At 40.7% G+C, this 17,954-nt stretch overlaps 1 protein-coding gene across 1 annotated transcript in view; it reads left to right on the top strand.

Annotated features, from left to right (window-relative positions):
- The window catches only part of megf8 (multiple EGF-like-domains 8), a 69,244-nt gene that overhangs the window by 27,488 nt on the left and 23,802 nt on the right, over positions 1–17,954 (top strand). The window contains exons 18-27 of the mRNA XM_061915059.1: positions 2,990–3,108; positions 4,252–4,383; positions 4,475–4,588; positions 4,675–4,758; positions 7,246–7,485; positions 7,571–7,755; positions 12,185–12,398; positions 12,475–12,712; positions 12,979–13,111; positions 17,643–17,893. Of these exons, the coding sequence (XP_061771043.1) occupies positions 2,990–3,108; positions 4,252–4,383; positions 4,475–4,588; positions 4,675–4,758; positions 7,246–7,485; positions 7,571–7,755; positions 12,185–12,398; positions 12,475–12,712; positions 12,979–13,111; positions 17,643–17,893 (1,710 nt within the window). The remainder of the gene's footprint in view (positions 1–2,989; positions 3,109–4,251; positions 4,384–4,474; positions 4,589–4,674; positions 4,759–7,245; positions 7,486–7,570; positions 7,756–12,184; positions 12,399–12,474; positions 12,713–12,978; positions 13,112–17,642; positions 17,894–17,954) is intronic.

Below are 17,954 nucleotides of genomic sequence, written 5' to 3'. Positions count from 1 at the left end.
AGGACTATCAAAAAGAACTAGTCAACCTGCGATAAGTCACAAAAAAGATATCACATTAATAATGTATAAAATGCTGATTAATCACCTAATTAATTCTGAATGCACAGGCTCCTTTACCTTAACCATGAATGGTTGGAAGCAAGGGTTTTCATACAGGCAGTAAACAGGTCAATACATACGTCAGGTCAAAGATGAATGAAGAAACTCCGACTGGTGTGCTCACTTCAAAATGCACCCAAGCAGGACTTTTATCAAAGCTGTTAGCAATTTGGAAAAAATAAACAAAGTGAATTCAATGAAAACATTTTGTTTTTAATCCTGACAATAAACTTGCATTTGTGTTTAATATTGTTCATTTGAACTTAATTTGAAATATCCATCCATCCATCTTCTTCCGCTTATCTGAAGTCGGGTCGCGGGGGCAACAGCCTAAGCAGGGAAACCCAGACTTCCCTCTCCCAGCCACTTCGTCTAGCTCTTCCCGGGGGATCCCGAGGCGTTCCCAGGCCAGCCGGGAGACATAGTCTTCCCAACGTGTCCTGGGTCTTCCCCGTGGCCTCCTACCGGTTGGACGTGCCCTAAACACCTCCCTAAGGAGGCGTTCGGGTGGCATCCTGACCAGATGCCCGAACCACCTCATCTGGCTCCTCTCGATGTGGAGGAGCAGCGGCTTTACTTTGAGTTCCTCCCGGATGACAGAGCTATCTCTAAGGGAGAGCCCCGCCACACGGCGGAGGAAACTCATTTCGGTCGCTTGTACCCGTGATCTTATTCTTTCGGTCATGACCCAAAGCTCATGACCATGGGTGAGGATGGGAACGTAGATCGACCGGTAAATTGAGAGCTTTGCCTTCCGGCTCAGCTCCTTCTTCACCACAACGGATCGGTACAACGTCCGCATTACTGAAGACGCCGCACCGATCCGCCTGTCGATCTCACAATCCACTCTTCCCTCACTCCTGAACAAGACTCCTGGGTACTTGAACTCCTCCACTTGGGGCAGGGTCTTCTCCCCAACCCGGAGATGGCATTCCACCCTTTTCCGGGCGAGAACCATGGACTCGGACTTGGAGGTACTGATTCTCATTCCGGTCGCTTTACACTCGGCTGCGAACCGATCCAGTGAGAGCTGAAGATCCCGGTCAGATGAAGCCATCAGGACCACATCATCTGCAAAAAGCAAATACCTAATCCTGCGGTCACCAAACCGGAACCCCTCAACGCCTTGACTCCGCCTAGAAATTCTGTCCATAAAAGTTATGAACAGAATGGGTGACAAAGGACAGCCTTGGCGGAGTCCAACCCTCACTGGAAATGTGTTCGACTTACTGCCGGCAATGCGGACCAAGATCTGGCACTGATCATACAGGGAGCGGACCGCCACAATAAGACAGTCCGAGACCCCATACTCTCTGAGCACTCCCCACAGGACTTCCCGAGGGACACGGTCGAATGCCTTCTCCAAGTCCACAAAGCACATGTAGACTGGTTGGGCAAACTCCCATGCACCCTCAAGAACCCTGCCGAGGGTTTTGAAATATTTGAAATATGCAAGTGAGTAATAGCCTTTGATTAATCATGATTGATCCAAATTTGAAAGTTTGATTAATCTGATTTTAAAATGTAATCATTTGATGTGTGAATTATATTTACATAGCTGTTTTTCTCTCCAGAGGCTCAAGTCATTTTACATAGTGAAACCCTTTATCCACATCTTTAAGCTACATTTAAACCAGTGTGGCTGGCAATGGGAGCAGGTGGGTAAAGTGTCCTGTCTAAGGACACAACGGCAGTGACTAGACTGGCGGAAACGGGAATCGAACCTGGAACCCTCAAGTTGCAGGCACGGGCGCACTACCAACCGAGCCATGCCACACTACTTAAATACAAACAGCACCAGAACCAGTGTTTTGGCAAAAAAGCAATGTTTTATATACAGTAGATAGAAGTACCGTATTCTTCGGATTATAAGTCGCTCCGGCCGAAAATGCATAATAAAGTAGGAAAAAAATATATATATGTCGCACTGGAGTATAAGTTGCATTTTTGGGGGAAAATTACTTGATAAAATCCAACATCAAGAATTGACATTTGAAAGGCAATTTAAAATAAGTAAAGAATAGTGAACAACAGGCTGAATAAGTGTACGTTATATGAGGCATAAATAACCAACTGAGAAGGTGCCTGCTATGTTAACCTAACATATTATGGTAAGAGTCATTCAAATAACTATAACATATAGAACATGCTATACCTTTACCAAACAATCTGTCACTCATAATCGATAAATCCCATGAAATCTTCTTCCTCGATGTCGCTTCTAAACAACTCTGCCAATTCCAAAGTTATGCGCCGCTTGCTCTTGTCCTTTTCTGCTGCATATTTCACTATGTTTTGATTGATTGATTCAAACTTTTATTAGTAGATTGCACAGTTCAGTACATATTCCGTACAATTGACCACTAAATGGTAACACCCGAATAAGATTTTCAACTTGTTTAAGTTGGGATCCACGTTAATCAATTCATGGTACATCCAGCTTATAATCTGCAGTACATGATTTCCTTTTCGGTGCCATTTTTGTTCAGCCCTTTTCAGTTACCGCCAACGTTGAAATTATCTATTTTAATAGCTACGGCAGTAGCATATAGCAGTTAGCATCCCATGACCCACAATGCACTTCTGCCATGACCCTCCCCCACCAAATTCTTATTGGTTGACGTGTGTGTGACGATTGCTGACGTGTGTGTTACGATTGCTGACATTTTCTTCGTCTCTTCCGCGAATGAGATAAATAATATTATTTAATATTTTACGGTAATGTGTTAAAAATTTCACACATAAGTCGCTCCGGAGTATATGTCGCACCGGCCAAACTATGAAAAAAACTGCGATTTATAATCCAAAAAATACGGTATACACATGCAATATTGACTACAGAACTTGACTGCTGCTGTATTTCTGACTCATCCACTGCTTTTGCCTGCAGGACCCTTACTGTGAGTGGCAGATCAACTCCAGCAAAAAAGGAGACTACCAGTGCAGCAGGAGAGGAAGATTGGACGGCTCGATACGTCATCCGTTGGGGTGTCCTAGAGTCTGCAACCAGTGAGTTGACAAATATTGTCCTCATAGAGCAGGGGTAGGGAACCTATGGCTCTAGAGCCAGATGTGGCTCTTTTGATGACTGCATCTGGCTCTCAAATACATCTAAGCTGACATTGCTTAACACGATTAGTAATGCATAATTCCGCCAGTAATCGGTGTTAAAAATAACGTTTAATATATAAAACATTCTTAAGCATTTTAATCCATCCATCCGTTTCTAACCGCACCTGTTTAATAAGTCACATCAATGGTAAGAAGTCCATCCATCTATTCTCTACCGCTTGTCCCTTTTGGGGTCGCGGGGGTTTCTGGAGCCTATCTCAGCTGCATTTGGGCAGAAGGCGGTGTACACCCTGGACAAGTGGCCACCTCATCACAGGGCCAACACAGATAGACAGACAACATTCACACTCACATTCAATCCAATCCAATCCACTTTATTTATATAGCACATTTAAACAACAATAACGTTTCCAAAGTGCTGCACAGCCATGTTAAAAACAATTGTAAAAAAAATAAATAAATAAAATTAAATTAAAAAAAAAAAAGTATATATATATATATATATTATGCTCCACCAATGACTGAATAAAAACAAAAAATAAATAAATATAAAACCAGTAAAAACAATATAAAAACAAATATGATTAAAAACTATTTTAAAGGGTAAAATCAATTAAATCAGTAAAATAGAAATCAAAGTGTATAAAAAACACAGAGGACAACAGACAACAGAGGACCACACAACTCACGTAGTGTAAAAAGCCAAAGAATAAAAGTGGGTCTTAAGACGAGACTTAAAACACTCCACTGTGGAAGCAGTTTGAACATGGAGGGGCAGAGTGTTCCAGAGTGTTCTAGGGCCAATTTATTGTTGCCAAAGAAGTATTTTATTTATTATTGGTTAGCTTCAGAATAAAAATGATACAAAATATAAGACTTATACTCTAAAAATGTAGGTCTTACTTAAAAAATGTATGCATTTAGTTGTATTCAGTGTTAAAACATATGATACGGCTCTCAGGGTAATACAGTTTAAAAAATTCGGCTTTCATGGCTCTCTCAGCCAAAAAGGTTCCCGACCCCTGTCATAGAGAGAGAGAAAAAATACTTTACAACACACTTTGTTTTTGCTTCTCCAAGGCGGATGACATGTGGCGAGTGCCTCTCTAACTCCAGTCAGTGTGCTTGGTGTGAGTCGGCCCAGGCTTGTTTCTATTTTGCCGCCTACCTGACCAAATACCCATATGGGGAGTGCAGGGACTGGTATGACAGGTAACAATCATTCAATATTTCTTCTTGTTGTTTTTGTCTCCTGAAATGTTGTTTAAAGTCAAACAATGTGCGTTTTTTTCTTATACATCAGTGTGCATTCCGTTCCACAATGCAAGCAATGCTCGGCTTTAAACACGTGCACAGACTGCCTGCGAACGTTCCAGTGTGGCTGGTGCGGGGACTACAATAATCCTACCATTGGAAAGTGAGTACCATAGACACAAAGACACCTCGTGCACATTAATAGTTGTGTCATATCATAGATTTTGTTCTCATCTCATTGATTTTTAGATGTCTGAAGGGAGATTGGGCTGGAATAGATGATCCATCAGTGTTTAACTGCAGTGTGGCTGTAGCTGAAGCTCGAGCTGCTAAGTAAGTATAACACCAAAATAGCACTGTTTTTTTTATTGTTATCATTATTATTAGGCCCTTTGTTGTCTTGTTGTGCTTTAAATAAACATCCAATGGTCTTTCTTCTGTTCTTTCCAAGAGGTCCCTGAAGAACAGTTGAAATAAACATACAATCCTCCATAAAGTCAAAAACATGGCACACTTACTCACTTCACAATATATTATTTTAGAGCTGCAGCATAAAGTATTTTCAGCAATCATGCAGTGCAGGCCGACAGTTTGGCCACAGCTTCTCATTCGATGCGTTTTTTTCATGACTATTTACATTGTAGATTGTCACTGAAGGCATCAAAACTATGAATGAACACATGTGGAGTTATGTACTTAACAAAAAAGGGGGAAATAACTGAAAACATGTTATATATTCTAGTTTCTTTCAAATTTGCCCTTTGCTCTGGTTGCTGCTTTGCACACTCTTTGCATTCTCTTCATGAGGTTCAAGCACCCCAGTGCAGTGAAAACCATTTCAGGTGACTACCTTTTGAAGCTCATCGACAGAATGCCAGGAGTGTGCAAGGCAGCATTCAGAGCAAAGGGTGGCTATTTTGAAGAAACTGGGATATAAAACATGTTTTCAGTTATTGCACCTATGTGCAATGACTGAAATTGTCTGTGCGTGCGTGCGTGCGTGCGTGTCACCCTGTGCCAAAAGTTGAACATTCCACCAGTTAGCTCATCATGTCAGTGCAGAGATGAGATCCACACACTTCCAGACTCCAAATAAAATGCGCATGTGCAAAGCAGTCACTCTTTCCGCCTTGGTTTAAAGATGTGTAGATGTTAATATTTCTTCACTGTCATGTCAAGCTACTATAAAATCACTGCAACGTTCCAATTCCATCGTTCATGTTAATGAGCCAGTCGTTAGATATGGTTTGTTAGTGAATATCACAATTAGAGATGTCCGATAATATCGAGCTGCCGATATTATCGGGCGATAAATGCTTTAAAATGTAATATCGGAAATTATCGGTATCTGTTTCAAAAAGTAAAATTTATGACTTTTTAAAACACTGCTTTATACACGGACGTAGTACAGAGCGCCAATAAACCTTACAGGCACTGCCTTTGCTGGCCGGCCCAATCACATAAATTCTAGGGCTTTTCACACACACACACACATACACAAGTGAATGCAAGGCATACTTGGTCATCAGCCATACAGGTCACACTGAGGGTGGCCGTATAAACAACTTTAATACTGTTACAAATATGTGCCACACTGTGAACCCACACCAAACAAGAATGACAAACACATTTCGGGAGAACATCCGCACCGTAACACATCATAAAGGGGGCGGCATGCCGTAGTGGGTAGAGCGGCCGTGCCAGAAACCTGAGGGTTGCAGGTTCGCTTCACACCTATTGACATCCAAATCGCTGCCGTTGTGTCCTTGGGCAGGACACTTCACCCTTTGCCCCCGGTGCTGCTCACACTGGTGAATGAATGATGAATGAATGATTGGTGGTGGTCGGAGGGGCCGTAGGCGCAAACTGGCAGCCACGCTTCCGTCAGTCTACCCCAGGGCAGCTGTGGCTACTGATGTAGCTTACCACCACCAGGTGTGAATGAATGATGGGTTCCAACTTCTCTGTGAGCGCTTTGAGTATCTAATAATAGAAAAGCGAGATATAAATCTAATCCATTATTATTATTATTATTATAAACACAACAGAACAAATACCAGAACCCCTTGCAGCACTAACTCTTCCAGGACGCTACAATATACACCCCTGCTAATTTTCCTGAAGGAACTATCCTGACGGAATAAATAAAGTACTATCTAATCTAATCTAATCTATCCCCAAACTCAATCCAACCCCGCCCACCTCAACCTCCTCATGTTCTCTCAGGGAGAGCATGTCCCAAATTCCAAGCTGCTGTTTCGAGGCATGTTAAAAAAATAATGCACTTTGTGACTTCAATAATAAATATGGCAGTTCCATGTTGGCATTTTTATCCATAACTTGAAGTGATTTATTTTGTAAAACCTTGTTACATTGTTTAATGCATCCAGTGGGGCATCACAACAAAATTAGGCATAATAATGTGTTAATTCCACAACTGTAAAAAGCGGTATTGGTTGGTATCGGAATCGGTAATTAAGAGTTGGAGAATATCGGATATCGTCCAAAAAAACATTATCGGACATCTCTAATCACAACCCTCCATTCTTGTGATCAAATTTGATACGCTAACATTTATCAATGCAGAACAAAATTGATTAAAACAACTGAGAATCAAAAGAAAAAGATAATCTGCAGTCTATTCATAATTATTTTTTTTTTAAACTCAAGATTGTATCTCTCCTACAGCATATATTGCCATAAATTATGGAAGTGTAGTGATGACGTCAATAGCTACTTTCCTTGCTGAGGAGTTGGGAACACTTGCTGTTTCTCGTGAATGGTCGCTATAAGACTGTTTGACTGTGTTTCCATGTCCAGTCCTGAGCCACAGACCTCCGCTCCGCCTCGACCTTTAGACATGGAAATGGAGCTGGAGCACATGGACGATGAAGAGCAAGATGCCGTCTGGTCCTATCCCACCTGCCCCGATGTGGAAGAGTGCCGCCTGGGTCTCCATAACTGTCATCTTTTCGCCACCTGTATCAACACCCCCACTTCTTACGAGTGCCACTGTGAGCGAGGCTACACAGGGGATGGCACTTTGCACTGCAATCAGACGTAAGACCACTCCTTTTTTCTTTGTTTTTCATCACCTTGATCTTCAAGTTTAGAACTCCAGAAGCTAAAACTCGTGCGCCTGCAGGTGTTACAATGAATGCAGAGAGGGCCAGTGCAGTGGCAGCCCACGCTTCGAGTGCGAATGCTCCCTAGGTTGGACATCCGATCCAGCCACCTTGGTCCTTAGTGGTGTCGAATGTGATGTGGACTGTGGCTGCAACTTTCACTCCACCTGTATCACTGCACCAGGGATCTGTGATGAATGCCAAGGTAAAACCTTAAGACTGTACAGAACTAAAATGAAAATGAATTTGATATATTGCTATGTCCGTGTGAGGTTTTTTTCTTCGTCTCTCGCTTTAAACATGGGGGAAAAATGTCTCACTAATGCATCACCCTTAGTACCTGAGCGCGTTTATGTAACAGTAGTAGAGATGTCCGATAATGGCTTTTTTGCCGATATCTGATATTCCAATATGAAATATTAAATAAGTTTATTTCGGTCATATAATCAATCAACCATTTTGTGTGATCAGTTTTACAGTACATGTTATTTGTATGCAATTATGCACATTTACCCATGAAAGAAATGTGCATAATTGCATACATATGATATGCAATCATATATGTATGCAATATCTATATATCGATATCAACCGATACCGATATATAGAGTTGTGGAATGAACACATTATTATGCCTAATTTTGTTGTGATGCCCCGCTGGATGCATTAAACAATGTAACAAGGTTTACCAAAATAAGAGAACAACTTTAACTCAAGTTATGGAAAAAAGTCCCAACATGGGACTGCCATATTTATTATTGAAGTCACAAAGTGCATTTTTTTTTTTTTAACATGCCTCAAAACAGCAGCTTGGAATTTGGGATATGTTCTCCCTGAGATAATCCTGATACCCACTACAACTATGGGAAATACTATACTTTGACTTTCACAAAGCGCACTATTTTTTATTTTTTTTCATCATGCCTCAAAACAACAGCTACAAAAAAATGGAGGCACACAGCTTCAATCCAGAGTATACTAGATTAATAAAGTACACAATAACATTGTCCTCCTTTAGTGCAAGACTGCCTGGTATACTGTAAAACAGGAAATTATAAACTGGGCTCAATCTGCCCTGCTCTAACGTATTTGTATGAGTAACAAAAATGTGCTGCAAGCTCGTGGTGAGTGCTTGAAGTGGCCTACCAGTCAGTCAGAGCTTCTGAAATGCTGCGTTGAGACAGGGCAGCTCCGCTCACTGCAAGCTGAAAAGTGTGCGCCATGCAGGGCAGACTAGCCACACCAAAATCCATGTTAGCTTTTGCTATATTGCATGGGCTTTCGGCTTGGGGTGGTTTTTGTATCTCCTTATGATTCTTGAAGAAGTGGGAGATCAAATTGCTTGTATTAAAGGAAGACGTTCGTTGCAGTCATTGCAAATTGCTGTTTATCGGTCTGACACACTTTAAAATAATCCCAAACCATAGACATGGTATCGTTAGTCAGTCACCGAGCACGCTGGCTTGTTAGCCAGGCTACAGCACCGGCAACAACACACTCTTATTGTTGTTATGCTCTGCTCGCGGCGGTTTGATGAGGTCATCAAGCGTCGGCAGTAAACGTCTCATGCTGCAGTCGTCAACTCCTGTGTTGTGTGTGGGAGAGGGTAGGAGCTGTTGACTGGGAGACCCAATTGCTTCTCCCTAAGTCCGTGTTTTACCAGATATGTACCGCTCCGTACAGCGGCGTTTTAAAAAGTCATTCATTTTACTTTTTGAAACCGATCATTTCCAATATTACCTTTTTAAAGCATTTATCGGCCGATATTATCGGACATCTCTAAACAGTAGTATTAATCAAACTCAGTCAACCCTCTTTTCAGGCCTCTACAATCTTTGTCTCCGTGGGCGGAGAGCAGAACTGCTAGCTTACATACACATAATTCACGGACATCGCCTCCCTGTTCGTGACTTGCTAGTGAGAATTTCCGCAGAGTAACAAACATTAAGAGGAAAAAATATCATTACAAACCAAATGTCTCGTTGTAATAACCGGATGGGCAATATGAGCCCATCAACACAGACAATTGAGCAGAAATGCCATGATACACTGGACCTAGTTTGTCCTAATTGAGAACAAATATGCACTTTTAGATGTTTGATATTTATTTCAGTACATTTTTTGCTCACAGATGAGAGTCCTTTTTATATATTAATTTAGAATTACTTTAAGTCATATACTTTCCAATTAGAGTACAATAATAAGAAAATATAAAAAATAAAATCCTTTTAAATTGTTACTTGCATTATTATTATTATTATATTTCGTGATTAAATTAGTGTTTCATTTGGTCACAAAATAATGCTGGCAGTAATATCTTATCTGCAATAATTTGTGGGACAATAAATCGTCCAGCAAAATTTGTTATCGACCGAGGCTTAATCATGTGAAAAAAATTAGGGAAAAAAATAGTCAACACGTGATGCCCTACTGCAGGGGTCGGGAACCTTTTTGGCTGAAAGAGCCATGAAGGCCACATATTTTAAAAACGTATTTCTATGAAAGCCATATTATATTTTGGTAATACTTTGATATGAGGAACATATTCACCATTAATTAGTTGCTTATTAACATGCAAATTTGTAACATATTGGCTCTTAATTAGTCATTTTTAAGTATTTATTAATGCCTTTTTCTGCTTGGCCTTATTTTACAAGCAGTAAGCCATTAACTAAGAGTCTTCCCTTATGACCTCAGAATTATTGCTTATTAGTAACCCTAACCCTTATATGGTCCCCGAGTGTCCAAATAACTCTTAAGTCTTTGTTACTTAGAATATGTTCCCCATACTAAAGTGTTACCAATATTTTTTAACACTGACTACAACTAAATGTGCGCATTTTTAAGTTAGACTAACATTTTTAGAGTATAATAAGTCTCTTATTCTTTTTAATAACATTGTTATTCTGAAGCTAACAAATAATAAATGAAATACTTCTTACCATTAATGCGACTTCTTGGATTGATGGAATAAAATGCATGAGAATGTTTTTAATTTTGAACGTTATAATTTAACCCTGTGATTACCAGCGGAATCATTTATTACTTATCATGTTAAGCAATGTCAGCTAGGATTTATCTGAGAGCCAGAAGCAGTCATCAAAAGAGCCACATCTGGCTCTAGAGCCGCAGGTTCCCTATCCCTGTCCTACTGCCTTGTCTGTGCTATCATTTTTTTGACCAATACACAAAAAGTTTGGCTTCCGTAAAGTGGATTGACTTGACATTTTTCACACAGATTAATGTGCTCTATAAAACATACACTTTAACTTTATGGTGTTTACCTGAATTTGGTACACACATTTTTAGGGGCTGTTAAGCAATTTGAGCACGATTGGTTGAAAAATACGGTTGCCTTTAAGCAAAACATCTTTTAAGGGGCATGGATGGGACTTAGCAACACATTTTCTATAAATAATTGACAGGGATGTCCGATAATATCGGACTGACGATATTATCGACCGATAAATGCTTTAAAATGCAATATCGGAAATTATCGGTATGGGTTTCAAAATTATCGCTATCGGTTTCACAAAGTAAAACTTATGACTTTTTAAAACGCCGCTGTGTACACGGACGTAGGGAGAGGTACAGAGTGCCAATAAACCTCAAAGGCACTTCCGCACTGTAACATAACATTAACACAACAGAACTTATACTCAGAATCCCTTGCGGCACTAACTCTTCCAGGACGCTACAATATACACCCCGTTATCAACGACTTTTCACACACAAGTGAATGCAACGCATGCTTGATCAACAGCCATACAGGTCACACTGAGGGTGGCCGTATAAACAACTTTAACACTCTTATAAATATGCGCCACACTGTAAAACCCACACCAAACAAGAATGACAAACACATTTCGGGAGAACATCCGCACCTTAACACAACATAAACACAACATAACAAATACCCAGAACCCCCTGCAGCGCCAACTCTTCTGGGACGCTACAATATACACCCCTGCTACTCCACCCACCTCAACCCCGCCCACCTCAACCTCCTGATGCTCTCTCAGGGAGAGCATGTACCAAATTCAAATCTGCTGTTTTGAAGCATGTTTAAAAAAAAAAAAAAGCGCACTTTGTGACTTCAATAATAAATATGGCAGTGCCATGTTGGCATTTTTTTCCATAACTTGAGTTGATTTCTTTTGGAAAACCTTGTTACATTGTTTAATGCATCCAGCAGGGCATCACAACAAAATTAGGCATAATAATGTGTTAATTTCACGACTGAATATATCGTTATCGGTTGATATCGAATCGGTAACTAAGAGTTGGAGAATAAAAAAGCCTTTATCGGACATCTCTAATCATGATAAAACCTGGATTTATTCATTGGACAGAAAGTGAATATGTGCTACTAAATTGCTATGAATTGGAAAAGTATTAGGACTAAATAAACTCTGCTTCGTCTTACACCTTTTCGAACATGTAAAGAGAAATGTAAATGTGTGAACTAAATGATATATCACTTGTTCGAAATCATTTTAAAACAACCAACTTCTTTAAAGATATCTCTATTGCATATGTACGAGTCTGTCATACAAAGCATTTTGACCACAATTTATGGAGGCAAGCACATATTTACAGCTTTTAAAACAATATTTTTTTGTTGTGTTTTTCAGACTGGACCACAGGGCCCCACTGCGAGCACTGCCGCCCAGGGAGCTTTGGCTCAGCCCTGGCTGGCGGCGGCGGCTGCGTGTCGTGCGAGTGTAACGGCCACGGCGACCCCATGCGAGGATACTGCCATAACCAGACAGGCCAGTGTTACTGCACACATAACACTCAAGGGCTCCACTGTGAGTCCTGCCTTCCCGGTTACTACGGCGACCCAAGGTATGCACAATTGTAACAATCCTTTTTGTTTTGTTTGTGCACGATCTATGTCGACGTGTTTCTTTTCTTCCTATAGGAATAATGGAACGTGCTACCGGCAGTGCCAGGGTCGCTCAGTGCTGCTCTCCTCCTCCTCCTCCAACGTCCCTCTCTCCTCTTCCCTGGGCTGGAGAAGTGGCACAGAGCGCAGAGGAGGGCTCTCTCATTGCCTTTGGGTTCTGTCAGTGACTGAAAACTTGGGACCCTGCCTCCCCGGACAACTGTGTCCCCCTGTCGCCCTCACGCTGCACCCAGACTCCCATACCCAATGTAAAGTGAGTGAGATATTAGAATTGTACGGTAGCTCTTTCTTTGTTGAGCTAACATTAGTCGGCAAACAATTGAAACATAAAATCTTTGCATAGCCTCCTTACAAATTGCTGTATGTTTTGATGTGTTTTTCAACTTGAGAGTACTGTGGGTTTTTTTTTTTGGGGGGGGGGTGCATTTTTTACGACATTGACATTTTTTTTTAGCATTTTTCTCTGGGTATATTGATGGTTTATGGTGGAACCAGTGTTAAGTTGTTAATTGTTTGCAGAGCTCGTATGTGTACGTGTTTGATGGCCTTCCTCGTTTTCTGGACAATGGCGTCGTGCAGTCAGATCACAATCTGATCGGTGCGTTTTGCGGCACCACAAGGACCCAACCTATCACGGTGGAGGCCACATCAGGTAAAAAACTAAACATCTTAAATAGAGATGTCCGATAATGGCTTTTTTTGCCGATATTCCGATATTGTCCAACTCTTAATTACCGATACCGACATCAGCCAATAGTGAAGTGAATTATATTTATATAGCGCTTTTTTCAAGTGACTCAAAGCGCTTTACATAGTGACACCCAATATCTAAATTACATTTAAAGCAGTGTGGGTGGCACTGGGAGCAGGTGGGTAAAGTGTCTTGCCCAAGGACACAACGGCAGTGACTAGGGTGGCACAAGCGGGAATCGAACCTGCAACCCTCAAGTTGCTGGCACGGCCACTCTACCAACCGAGCTATGCCGGGGGGTGCATTTTTTACGACATTGGTAGTCAATACCGATATATACAGTTGTGGAATTAACACATTATTATGCCTAATTTTGTTGTGACCGATGGATGCATTAAACAATGTAACAAGGTTTTCCAAAAGAAATCAACTCAAGTTATGAAAAAAAATGCCCACATGGCACTGCCATATTTATTATTGAAGTCACAAAGTGCATTATTTGATTTAACATGCCTGAGAACAGCAGTTTGGAATTCGGGACATGCTCTCCCTGAGAGAGCATGAGTAAGTTGAGGGGGTGAGGTTGAGGTGGGGGGAGTAGCAGGGGTGTATATTGTGGCGTCCCGGAAGAGTTAGTGCTGCAGGGGGTTGTGGGTATTTGTTATGTTGTGTTTATGTTGTTGTTACGGCCACTCTGTCGTTCCAACGTTTTGAAAAAATAAAAATAAAGTTTGCGGAGTAGCCTTGAGGAGGAGGTTCTATGACGCACTAAATTCCTAATAAGCACTCGCGGAGATACTTCCAGTTTCAAACAAATGTTAATTTATTTTCACAAACAAAAAATATTCACCGTGGTTGACTTTCTATATAATACAAATAAACTTATTTAGTGGTAAACAAACAATATCACTCCTCACTCCTTCAGTATGACGGACAGACAAAGGCAGCGCCCAGCTGTGCTGTCTTCCTAATTATAGGAGGAGGACGTTGCCCACCAGGAGGAGCGTGAGCAGCTGAAAACAATCAATCATAATTCATCTAAAACATCCAATAAATATTCAACATCTTCATTGGCATTATTGAATTAGATTGTCAAAACAATTATTAAATAAATAATATGAATAGGCTCCAACAGTTGTGTTACGGTGCGGATGTTCTTCCGAAATGTGTTTGTCATTCTTGTTTGGTGTGGGTTTTACAGTGTGGCGCATATTTATAAGAGTGTCAAAGTTGTTTATACGGTCACCCTCAGTGTGACCTGTATGGCTGTTGATCAAGTATGCATTGCATTCACTTGTGTGTGAAAAGTCGTTGATATTATGTGACTGGGCCGGCACGTAAAAGCAGTGCCTTTAAGGTTTATTGGCGCTCTGAACTTCTCCCCTACGTCCGTGTACAAAGCTGCGTTTTAAAAAGTCATACATTTTACTTTTTGATACGATAATTTTGAAACCGATCCCGATAATTTCCGATTTTACATTTCAAAGCATTTATCGGCCGATAATATCGGCACTCCGATATTATCGGACATCTCTAATCTTTAACTAGTCTGGCAGATCTTGGGCCAGAGCTCGAAAAACGAAGACATAAGTTGACTGGCTCAATTTTCGCCAGCTTAGAAATAAATGCACTTTGCTTATTGAGACAGCAAAGTCTGACTTTTATTTAAATTAATTCAAAAAACATATAAATCACCCAAAACGTTTTGGTAAACCCTAAAAGCTTCTTTCAATCATGTGACAACAAATTACTTTCCAACTTTTTTATTTGCTCAATCTGGGACTTTGTCTGATAAGACATCTTTAGCAAATTGTTTTAATGACTGTTTTATTTCTGCCGGGTCCTTGTTTGAGTCGTTGCATCCTCAATTGTCAAATATTGGTCTGACTAATGCTATTATACCAAATACACCACAGTCTTTAAATAGACCCGGCACCTGCACTTTTGAGTTCACACCTGTATCAGTATCTGAGGTCAACAGTGCACTAAAGAGCCTGGACACAAGTAAAGCAGCAGGACCTGACCGAATTGAACCCTTTTCCTTAAAAGTGGCTGCCGGTTTTGTTCCTGACCCTCTCTCGCATATTTTTTTACATCTGTCTGACAAGTAATATTCAAAAAATCTGGAAATCAGCCTTTGTTCTTCCTCTGCTAAAAGGGGGTGATCCCACAATTATAAATAATTACAGACCACTTTCTAAATTATGCATTGTTGTGAAATTGTTTGAGAAGATCATCAGTAACCAGCTAAAGGGTTTATCGGAATCAAACAAAATTGTATCTCTGCTTCAATCTGGTTTTACAAAACAGCATCGTACTATTACAGCTGCACTTTAGGTCCTTAATTATTTAATCGAAACTTAAACCGGTATGAAATATTGTGTCACTCTATTTATTGATTTGTCAAAATCCTTTTACACAGTCTGTTAATTCAAGACCTTTACCACATTGGACTGTCTAAAAATGCAGTGTGTACAGGTGACTGGGATGACCTCTTTGTTACTGGACATTACCAAGAGTTCTGCAAGGCTCAGTGCTAGGGCCCATTTTGTTTTCTATCTACCGGTACATAAATAATCTTTGTAACAATTTGTCAAATGCAATGTACCATTTCTATGCAGACGACACCATCATTTATTGCTGTTCAGTGTTCATCCTCCATTACCTAGGCTTTTGAGTTTTTTACAAGATGACTTTGATATCATCCAGGCTTGCTTATTTGATCTTAAATTGGTTTTAAATAGAGATAAAAGCAAGCTAACGGGTTTTCAGTCATTCAAGGGTGCTACCGGAAAACATTCCGAATATTCTAACATCAAAAGGGGGGCGGTATAGCTCAGTTGGTAGAGCGGCCGTGCCAGCAACTTGAGGGTTGCAGGTTCGATCCCCGCTTCCGCAATCCTAGTCACTGCCATTGTGTCACTTTACCCAACTGCTCCAAGTGCCACCCACACTGGTTTAAATGTAACATAGATATTGGGTTTCACTATGTAAAGCGCTTTAAGTCACGAGAGAAAAAGCGCTATATAAATATAATTTACTTCACATCACTTCAAAAGGAAACCCTATACAGTATTTGGGTTTTAATCTTGACCAGGAGCTTTCAATTAAAGCCGATATTAACAACTTGGTCTCTAAGCTAAGGGTAAAGCTCGGTTTCTTTTTTAGAAATAAAAACTGCTTCTCTCAATGACAGAAATAAATTGGTAACAGCAACTTTCTTGCCCAGGAGTAATTATGGAGACGTGCTTTATTTTAGTCCTTCATTTAAATGCTTCCATTCCCTGGACAATGTTTTTCAATCAGCACTAAGATTTTTTTACTGGTTGTCGCCGTTTCACCCACCACTGTCAACTGTATGGGAAATCAAACAAATATTCATTGAGTGCATTCAGATACACACATTGGCTGACTATCATTTATAAGGCTCTCTTAGGTTTAATGACTCCCTACTTGTGTACTTCGTTACCAAGAAAATAATCTCTTAAGCATTACAATCCAACAATACTTTAACTCAGGGGTAGGGAACCTATGGCTCTAGAGCCAGATGTGGCTCTTTTGATGTCTGCACCTGGCTCTCAGATAAATCTTAGCTGATGTTACTTTACACGATAAGTAATTAAAAATTCAGCTGGTAATCACAGTGTCAAAAATAACATTCAAAATATAAAACATTGTCATGCATTTTAATCCATCCATCCGGTTCCTACCGCGCCTGTTCAAGAAGTCGCATTAATGGTCAAAAGTATTTTATTTATTATTGGTTAGCATCAGAATAACAATGTTATTAAAAAGAATAAGAGATGCACGCATTTAGTTGTTGTAATCAGGGAAAGTCCAAATAAAAGAGGAGGCGTAGAATTCTCTTGTCAGAGCGTGGGACGACACTGTACAAGGGTACAGGTCTACGCGTTTCTCCTCATTGAGCTAAATTGAATCCGGTCTCTGTTTAATTCCTTGCTTCTTGTCTGTTTAATAAATGTCATCAGTGTTTGAACCTGACAGTTGTATTCACTGTTGAAAATATGATACGGCTCTCACGGAAATACATTTTAGAATATTTGGCTTTCATGGCTCTCTCAGCCAAAAAGGTTCCTCGGGTACGGACTGAATTTGGCAAAACAAATTTTAGCATTGCTGCCCCTTTGTTACTGAAGACATTACAAACAAAACTGAAGCTCTCTGAACTACTTCCATTTGAAGCCTTCCGTTTAATCTTTAGGGACAGACAGCTAGAGATGTTTGCACAGTGCCTGTGTTTTTAAAATGTGTAAATCTTAATTCTTTCATTGTTTTACAGTTCCCTTTTATGCATTTTAAAATGTATGTCTAAACTTTTGACTTTTCTGAAACTGCTCTGTGACATGTGCTGCTGAGCTCTTGGCCAGGTTACCCTTGTGAAACAGATTTTGATCTCAATGGGTTTCTGATCTGGTTAAATAAAGATCTTATCACAGCTTGACATCGCTGCATCTCGTCTTCTGCCTACCAGGTGTGATCTCGGTCTACTTTGAGGCCAACGTGTCGTCCAGCAAGCCCCAAGGCTTCAACGCCTCTTTCTGGGTGCGGCGGTGTCGCCACAGCTCTAACGAGGGCGATGAGGGGTCGCCTCCGTGTCCAGGTGGCGCCCAGTGCCAAGGCGGGCTCTGCCAGTGCCCGCCAGGGTATGTAGGACCCCACTGCGATCGGCTATTGTGTCCCCAGTACTGCGGCGTTGCAGAGGGAAGAGGAGCTTGTAATATAGTAAGCGGCATGACAATGTTACTTAATTTAAGTCATTAAAGAGTGGCAATGTCTCATTCAA

This window comes from Nerophis ophidion, linkage group LG11 (assembly GCF_033978795.1).
Source record: "Nerophis ophidion isolate RoL-2023_Sa linkage group LG11, RoL_Noph_v1.0, whole genome shotgun sequence".
Taxonomy (NCBI): domain Eukaryota; kingdom Metazoa; phylum Chordata; class Actinopteri; order Syngnathiformes; family Syngnathidae; genus Nerophis; species Nerophis ophidion.
Note: the sequence above shows the minus strand (reverse complement) of the source record. Positions and strands in the feature narration are given on the sequence as shown.